This window comes from Cyprinodon variegatus, unplaced genomic scaffold, assembly GCF_000732505.1.
Source record: "Cyprinodon variegatus isolate N-32 unplaced genomic scaffold, C_variegatus-1.0 Scaffold155, whole genome shotgun sequence".
NCBI classification, from domain to species: domain Eukaryota; kingdom Metazoa; phylum Chordata; class Actinopteri; order Cyprinodontiformes; family Cyprinodontidae; genus Cyprinodon; species Cyprinodon variegatus.
In genome coordinates, this window is record NW_015150608.1 from 451723 (window position 1) to 460837 (window position 9115).

Consider the following 9115-nt stretch of genomic DNA (forward strand, 5'->3'; position numbering starts at 1 on the left):
AATACTCATTCCATTGGCAAATCATTTCGTTTAAATACCCTTAATTTAAGAAATGTTTACTTTTTTCTAGATCGATTTTGCAGTGTAGGGACAATGACCAAAAGAAAATTCTCCAAGACAATGTTTGGTGTATGTAAATAATTGAAAACATGATCAAAATGATAAGATTTAAAAAAATCTTATCAGGTTCCAAAAATTAGTCATGAAATAAAAAATAATTAAATAAAAGCAGTTAAAAGTAGCTGCTGTTAGCACTAGAAATGACCATGACAACAACCCATGAATGGTTTCTCACATCTGTTGCCTCCCTCTGTTTTACCTGGACTGAGGCAGCCTCAGCTCAGCAGAGAGCTGACCTCTGACCCTGGATAGCATCAGTATAGCGTGATGCTTTGTTTAAAGTTCCACATGTTGAGATTCATACCAGTAATCATGAACCTTTAGCTCAGAATCTTTTATATTTTCTAGGACGGCAGCTGTGTGCCTCAGTCAGACTGTCGCTGTGATATAAACAGAGAGCCAACTGGAGATGGAGACACTCTGCCCAGGAACTGCAAGAACTGGTGGGACAATCCACAATAAACCAACTCAAAGTTCCTGTTTTAGATTAACTTTCTTCATAAACACAGAAAGAGGAGAAACTATTGTTTTTTCATAATATTTCAGTACCTGTGAAAGAGGAAAGCTTGTCAACTGTTCTCAAGTTAGCTGCAACGGTAGGAAGAACAACTTAGAATTGAAAACTTCAACATGTACAATGTTTACATACACATGCTAACATTGTGTGATCCGTATCAAGTGGACGGCCACTGGTCAAACTGGACCCCCTGGGGTCAGTGCTCAGTCTCCTGTGGAGCGGGTCTCCAGTCTCGGTACCGGTTTTGTTCCAGTCCCCAGCAGTCTGGCAGTGGACTTCCATGTCTTGGTTCCCGCCGCGAGGATCGAGTCTGCATCAGTTCTCCATGTGATGGTGAGGAAATATTCAGTGGCCTTTGTGCCATTATGCAGCAAAGATGTTTTGTAGTTGGAAATATTAAAAAAAGAAAAACGCAATCTAGAATAAAACTGTGCAAAAAATAGTTTTTAGAGAAAATTTGACATTTTCTCAATTTTTTCCCCCAGTTAGTTTTGTTTCATGCTTCAAGATTTGTTAAATGCATTTTTATATTTTTAAATTTCTCTGTTTCAGATAGTTTTATGAATTGCATTATTTTCAGATTGCATTTTCAAGATCACATTCCCTTTAGTTCTGTGGATTGGCTTTTTTCTGGAGTAAAACAAATATGAAAAATAATAAAATATGCAAAGAACAGGAAAAAAATAATTTGAAGCAAGTTTAATTTCTGGATTGTTTTCTCACATTACAAATTGTTTTTTTTCTACATTTCAATTTTTTTTTCATTTTCCAAAACTTTTTTTTTTTTTCGATTTGGAAAATGTGTTTTCTTTGGATTTCAAAGAAAAATTTTTTTTTTCTTTTTTTTACTGTAAGATTTTCAAGGTTTCATTCCTTGATTAGTTCTTTTTTTTCTAATTTCCATTTGAAAGAACTGTTTTCATTGAATTTAGCACTAACAAAATGTGTTTTTTTTCTTGCATTTACAAAACATATTTTCTTGTTACTATTTACAAAACCTTACTTTTCTCAGATTTACATTTAGAAAACTCGCTCTTTGCGTGCAACAAAAGTAAAGCAACATTCGCTCTGTAGGTAAACGATGTGTTAACTCCTTGACACTCATTGTTTCAAATATTTGACAAACCATCTGTAAACAGCCAGGATAGCATGTGCCAGTTATTATACATCTAATGTTGAACCAGTGCAAAGCTCTTCAAAAACTGGTTCCTAATGGTGTTTGTTATCATCTATCATTATATTATACCTACATTTCAATTTATTTTGAAAATAAATAGAAAATTTAAAAATTTCATTTTGGCAACTAGTTAAAGGCAAAAAACTTTTTTATAAATATATACACGTATATAAATTTGGATGGCATCAGAGATTCGGTTCATATTCAGATCACTGGGTTTATGGCTGCATTGGAGAAAAAAAGGTTCTTATCTGCCTTCCAATTAGGATCTTTTGTTTTTATCATCTAATTATGTTGTTGTTGTTTTTTTAGTTGATGGGGGTTGGAGTCAGTGGACTGACTGGACAGAGTGCACCAAGTCATGTGGAGGGGGGGTTCAAAGCCGGAGGAGACAGTGTGACAGCCCCCCTCCAGAGGGGGATGGGGACTACTGCGAGGGGCTGGGGACAGAAGTCAGAGGCTGTAACACAGACCACTGTCCAGGTACTCAGACACACTACAGTAGGAGGGATCTAGCTGTTTTATATCTAGATCTATAACTCCATGAGGTTTACTGTATCTGTTTGCTTTAGTCCCACCTTGTTGGAAGGTCCCAGGGACAGTTTTCAGCAGCTGTGGGCCCTCCTGCCCTCGCTCCTGTGACGACCTGTCAGTAAGTGAAGCCAAGCAGCATTTTGATCCACACCTACAACATCGATGATGTATCCTACAAAGCCTGTGGTTTAAGTTTTAGTTCAGGTTCATAGAAGGATTCAGGTCTGGATTTGACTAGGCCGTCCTAATACATCTGTATGCTTCATATAAACCAGGAATGTTTTAGTGGCCCTTTAGCAGCCCTTTGACTTTCTTTGGCCCTCCGCAAACAGTCTTATATAATGTCCTCATATTTTCGTCATATCAAAAACATAAAAAAGGCCAAACTAAGTCCTGTTCTTGTACTAGAAATAGAAATAAAATCAGTAAAGCCTAAAGGAAAAAATGTATTCTTTTTAGTTACAAAAACAAGCTTTAAAAAATGGTTTAGATTTATTGTACAATGAGAACATTTCCCTTAATTAGATCAGTTTGTAAAGAGGTAATTTGACCCTGCTATCTTCACAGCAACTTGCAAAATATAGGAGTAGGGCTAAAAACTTGGGCTAGAGCACTTATTGCGGCCTAAATATATACCGCTTCCTGTCATTAAGTCAGGTAATAAGGGGAAGCGGTATGTATTAACCGCTTCCGTGTTAACTTAAGATCCAAATGCAGAGAAGAAGCAACATTATGGGAATAAATTAGCTCCCATCAAATGTCAAAATACATATGGAGAGTAGATTATGTGTGTGTTTGAAATAAAACTGCTAATATGAGTATTTATTGTGATTCAATAGAAATCCTCTAACTCAGTCCAATCTCTCCCAGCACTGTGAGTGGCATTGTGAGCCTGGTTGCTACTGCACAGAAGGGAAGGTCCTGTCGGCCAATGGGACGCTCTGTGTAGCGAGGGAAGACTGCCCTTGTCTGGACATAAATACTGGCCAGCGAATAGAACCAGGAGAATCCACTGAGGCCTCTGATGGATGCAACAACTGGTCAGAATCATTTTACGTAATTAAATGATTTATTGAAGACGAACGCCTCTAAAAGACAAATAATAAAATATGTAAAAAACAGGAAAAAAAGTTGAAACACAAAATTTCAAGAAGGTTCATTTGTGGCTTATTTTTGAGGATTTTTATCTAGATTTCCATTTTTTTATTCAGTTTCCAAAACTTTTTCCATATCCCATTTGCAAAACTTTTTTTAAATTTTTTTTTTATTTCCATTTGGAAAATGTGCTTTCTTTGGATTTCAAAGAAAAGAAAAGGTGTTTTTTTTTTTTTTACTATAAGATTTTCAAGGTTTCATTCCTGGATTGTTTTTTTTTCTCCAAATTTCCATTTGCAAGAACTGTTTTCATTGAATTTTAACACTAACAAAATGTGTTTTTTTCTTAAAAATTTGCATTTACAAAACATATTTTCTTGTTACTATTTACAAAACCTTACTTTTCTCAGATTTACATTTAGAAAACAAGTAAAGCAACATTCCCTCTGTAGGTAAACGATGTGTTAACTCCTTGACACTCATTGTTTCAAATATTCAACAAACCCTCTGTAAACAGCCAGGATAGCATGTGCCAGTTATTATACATCCTGTGTTGAACCAGTGCAAAACTCTTCAAAAACTGGTTCCTAATGGTGTTTGTTATCATCTATCATTATGTTGCATGTTTGTAATATACCTACGAATTCCTCTAAAAGCCTCAGCTCCGTTTCTCTTGCAGCACATGTGAAGGTGGCAAGTTCAACTGTACCAGAGAGCCATGTCCAGGTGGGTAAAATCACCAAAAATGTTCCCATATACAATGAAGTCGCATCAAGATTCCTAATACTGATTGGTACACCGCTGTTTTCCAGTGTCTGGAGGTTGGTGTGAGTGGTCAGAGTGGACTCCCTGCTCCAGAACCTGTGGGGCAGAGTCTGTGTCCCGCTACAGGAGCTGTAACTGTCCTGAACCTAAAGCTGGGGGAGAACCTTGTCCTGGAGAACAGGAAACGCACAGCAGGATGGGCGTTCAGATCCAGAGAAAGGCCTGCCCCGTCATCACCTTCTGCCCCAGTAAGGTCCAGTCTGTAAGGGGGGGGGGGGGCAGCTGTTTTAAATAGCTGCAAGTAAAAAATGAGATTAGTGACAAAGTGTCATGATTCTTTCTAAGGCTCGGACCCACATGCAATGAAGCCAAACAGAGAGACACAATATAAATGTTCAACGGGTTTTATTAAAGTGTATATAGAGTTCGGTGCCGGAAACTGGAAGACGAGGGGAAGACAGACTGTTAGGTTCAGGCTCAGTGGGAAATTGGAGTTGTCAATCTTGAAGGAGAGGATTTGTTGCCACTTACGTTTCCAGAGAAGAAGAGACACATAGACTCCAGTCTGTGTGTTGGTCTTCCAGGGTTTGTTTGATTCGGTGGAGGGCGGAACAGGGTTTACCCAGAACTCAGACGGAGTGGAATGATGCAGCCGCTGGTTGCAACTCAGTTTTGGTACTTGAACGGGTCGTGGTGAAGATGACTTCCTTACTCAGAGAGTGATCTCAGTGTGCTCAAAGGTGACTGGATCCAAACCTCCTGTTGGGAATCCATCGCTCAGTGTAAGACTCAGTTGATCTCACTTGGGAGAAGGCGATCCGAAAAGGTCCAGTTTGCAGGAAGGCTTCCTGCCGAAAGGCAAAGAACAAACCAGGTTTAGTCTAAGGGAGAAACAACTGCTCAGTAAAACTCTATGTGATCTCAGCTTGACTAGAGGACAAAAACTCAAAATGCAAAAACTCAGATTAGACTCAGAATAAACAAGGCTCGGCTAGAGTACCACAAACTGGCAAACACTCTGGTGTCGAAGTAGTGGCAACCAGCAGCTTAAGAGCAGTCTGGTGATGAGGCAATCGGTTGCAGGTGCGTGAGAAGGCGAACTGGAGCCAGGCGCCTCCTGGTGGTGGAAGGGAGAAACACAAAAGACAAGACAAATAGACAAACACAAAAACTGGGATCCTGACACAAAGCTCCCCAGAAAACATGCTGTTCCAGAGTTACTTTAAGAGCCAAATGAAATGTTAAAATAACAAGGATTGACAAGGAAGCTAACATATAGTTTTTCAACCTTATTTGGTGTTTCTTATGTAGTGGGAAACGGTATTCAACTATTCACCCCAGTTAAATAAACAGAGTTAGATGGATTTCACTCAGTCTGCACTTTATTCTCATATTTTTGCAAAAAGAGAACAGTTCATCATACGGCCATTATTGCTTGGTAATCAGCCCTGTTCTGTCTGGGCAGAGTTCGTTCTCCTTTACTTACAATAACAGAAAGTTGTGAAAGTCAAAGCAAATTAGACACTTTGGTTAAACAGTAGGAGTTTTGCTTTATTATTGTTTTAAACAAAAACATAGTTTATAAATAGAAATTTGAAAAGGATACAATCCTTAAAGTAAACTTTAAAAAGCCTTTTATTCAAAAAAAGATTAATGTTGCTGTTTAGTCAGATTTTATTTTTGTATATATGTTTCATTTTTTTGACATTTTTTTTTACTGATTTTCAATTTTTTTATATATATATATATATATATTTCTTCTTTTTGATCATGTTAAATGAACTGTGTTTTTTTTTTTTTACTGCATATTTCACATCACAGTGTCTTCCCTTCTGGCGTAAACCTTTCTCTAAAATAAGGAGTGATGATGCAAGTTTCTCTGGTCTGCAGGAACGTAGCAGCAACATTTTTACTGGTTAAAAGCGAACATTTCTATTGCGCTTGAAGTGCAGACAATATGATCTGTTAACGCAATTTGAAAAGAATGCACTTCATAAAATTCAATCAGTAAAAGAGAAACTTCAAAAAAATCAAGTTAAAGATAATATAAGATCTGTAAAATAAAATTTTGGAAAAATATGATATAAAAACTATACAATCAGAAAAAACAACAAATTATTAAACAATTCTGATACAAAGTTCCTCCAGGCCAGTCAGATTCAAGAGGGGGTCCAGTTCTCACCCTTGTCCCCTCCTCATTTTGCCCCTTCTATTTAAAAGTTTTGCTCCTACAAATCTTTTTTTTCTTCTTTTCCATGTGTCAAAAAAACCCCTTCATAGTTCATGGTTCATGGAGTTCCTGGTCATCCTGGTCAGAGTGCGATGCCTGCGCCGGGTCATCTGTTCGTACCAGACAGTGTAACAGTCCTCCCGCCAGATTTGGCGGTCTGCCCTGCCTGGGAGAGAGTCGGCAGAGTCGGCGATGCCACAACAACCTCACTGTCTGCTCAGGTCAGCTGATTCCTTCATGGGTGTGAATAAAGTCAGAGAATCTGTCTGTATCGCCCTATTAGTTATCATTCCACATCTGAGTAAAAAGTAACACTCATTTAAATCTTTCAGAATGCGGCGGTGGTCAAGAAGAATGGCCGTGTGGGAAGCCCTGTGCTCGATCCTGTTCAGATCTCCATGGCGACACAGAGTGCTTGGACTCCCCCCCCTGCATCCAGACCTGCGGTTGTCCGGGTGACATGCTCCTGCAGGATGGAGCATGTGTGACCAGAGAGGAGTGCCGCTGCAAATATCACAACAGCTCTGTCACCGGTTGGTCTCCTGCTTATATTTAATTAGTGGGAACTGTCAAATATCAAACTGTTTTAAATTTTTCTCTGCTAAGATGAAGATTTAGATTCCAGTAATGCATCATGGGTTTGGCCCGGCGGATATGATTGGCAGTTTGCAAATCCAGGAGATATAATCATCACCGAATGTAAAAACTGGTAAAGCCTTTCTGAAAAATCTTTAGATTTCCAATCCAGTCAGTTTTTTAATCTACCCAGTGTCCTGAAAAGAAAGAAATCCTCGTCTTTATGTTTCAGCTCATGTGAGGCTGGGGTCCTGCAGTGTCAGTCTGTCCCTGGTTGCCATGTGGACGGGGGCTGGGGCCAATGGGGAGCCTGGAGCCAGTGCTCTCGTACTTGTGGCGGCGGAGTTACGTTCAGGAGGCGCCTGTGCAACAACCCAGCTCCTCAGAACAGTGGCAGAGGCTGTGTGGGTGAAGCTGAGCAGCAAAAGGACTGCAACCTGCAGATGTGCACAGGTAGCCACCTGTTTCCAGTCAACATTAGGCCCCTTAAATAATAAACCTAATGCTACATTTATTCTATTTAGGCTTTAACCCTTTATAGGGCAATCAGTGAAATTCTTTGAAAATCTAAATTTCAAGCCAACAGTGTTACTGGAATCAGGGACAAGAGCTTATTACCTTTGTAACATTCCAAAAATATGGATATTTTCATGGCAAAAATGTATTTCAATGTAAGAACAACAAAGACCAACTTGCCTGAATATATTAAGAAAAATAAAAGTGCTTCTATAAGAAATTCATGAAAAACACTCTAAGAGTAAAAGAAACACATTTCTTTTGATACAAAATAACCTTAGAGGCATTAATGCTGATACTGGCACTTATATTTTTTAGTTTATAAACCTAAATATTGTCAGGGTTAGTTGAGGTATGAGGATCCAAACGCAGAGGCAGAGAGGCTGAGGAGATTTCTGGGAGTTTTAATGGGGCAAAAACAGTAAACAAAGGCAGGAATCAAAAAATCCAACTAATAATGAAAAGCAAACCAGAACTGAGGAGACATCTGGGGAAAACCAAACACGAGGAGCCAGGGAGAGACGAGGAACATAGACCACAGCATGGGAAGACAGCAAAGACAAGGAACCAACAAAGAGTGAGAGCAGAGGGAGAGCATATATAGCTGACAGAGACAAAGGGAGGGCTAACGAGCTGACAAGGAGCAGGTGTGAGAGGAGACAACGAGGGAGCCAAGGGGAAAGGAACACACACACACACACAAGTGGGCAATAGAGGACAACAAAAAAACATGAGAACTAATATAAATCTAGAAATTACAACAAAACTGTAATTAAACCAATAAAACTAGAAAACAAGGAGCAAAGTAAAGAACAACAGAACCAAGACCATGACAAATATAATTGTTTTCTAGGCTTATTAACTTTTTAACTTACCTTTTAGATTTTTTCAATTAGTTTTTTTACCTTTTTTTTCTTGACTTGTTTGCTTTTTTCAACTTAATTTACAGTAGATAATATATCATTCAAGGGCTAATTGGTCAAATGCCATAAGATGTACAGCCATGTAGCAGGATCTTTGCTGAATGGCTGGATATAGATCTTGTGCTTCTAGACCTCACATAGGGACGGGGGGGCTCCATTTGTAAGGGGTATGCTAGTGATCAAAAATGCTAACTTGCCCTAAAAAGGGTTAAGCTACAACAGTTTAATAACCTATTAGGACCTTTTTTAATATATTTTGTCTCATTTTTCTGTCCTAACGTCTCCAGACTCGGTCGGCCCTTGGTTGCCCTGGTCACAGTGGTCTGCCTGCTCGGTCAGCTGCGGTGGAGGGCAGCAGTCCCGTTCTCGTGTCTGCACTTCTCCACCTTGCCACGGCGTCAGTCGCCAAAGCAAAATGTGCAACACGCAAGTCTGCCTTGGTGGGTTTTCTTTACATGATCTGAAACTTCATTCTGAAAGTAGAAATCATTCAAAATTTCCTTGATGGGCCCTTGGCTGGTCCCCTACAATTCCTTTTTAAACTTCAATCTTTGCTCTAAAATATTCTGTCATGGTTTGTGGACATTAAGATCTAAAGAGAGTGTCATCTCCTGGTCAGACCTAATTAACTGAGTGAAAGTTACTTGTTTTTAAAGTAATTA

The 9115-nt window shown here is 39.0% G+C and overlaps 1 protein-coding gene across 1 annotated transcript in view; it reads left to right on the forward strand.

Moving 5' to 3' along the window:
• sspo (SCO-spondin) overlaps positions 1–9115 on the forward strand; it is a 159835-nt gene that overhangs the window by 75271 nt on the left and 75449 nt on the right. Inside the window, exons 68-80 of the mRNA XM_015377502.1 lie at positions 469–563; positions 667–716; positions 800–970; positions 2127–2297; positions 2387–2466; positions 3219–3388; positions 4123–4169; positions 4256–4456; positions 6489–6659; positions 6771–6971; positions 7045–7147; positions 7247–7467; positions 8741–8893. Coding sequence (XP_015232988.1) covers positions 469–563; positions 667–716; positions 800–970; positions 2127–2297; positions 2387–2466; positions 3219–3388; positions 4123–4169; positions 4256–4456; positions 6489–6659; positions 6771–6971; positions 7045–7147; positions 7247–7467; positions 8741–8893 — 1834 coding nt within the window. The remainder of the gene's footprint in view (positions 1–468; positions 564–666; positions 717–799; positions 971–2126; positions 2298–2386; positions 2467–3218; positions 3389–4122; positions 4170–4255; positions 4457–6488; positions 6660–6770; positions 6972–7044; positions 7148–7246; positions 7468–8740; positions 8894–9115) is intronic.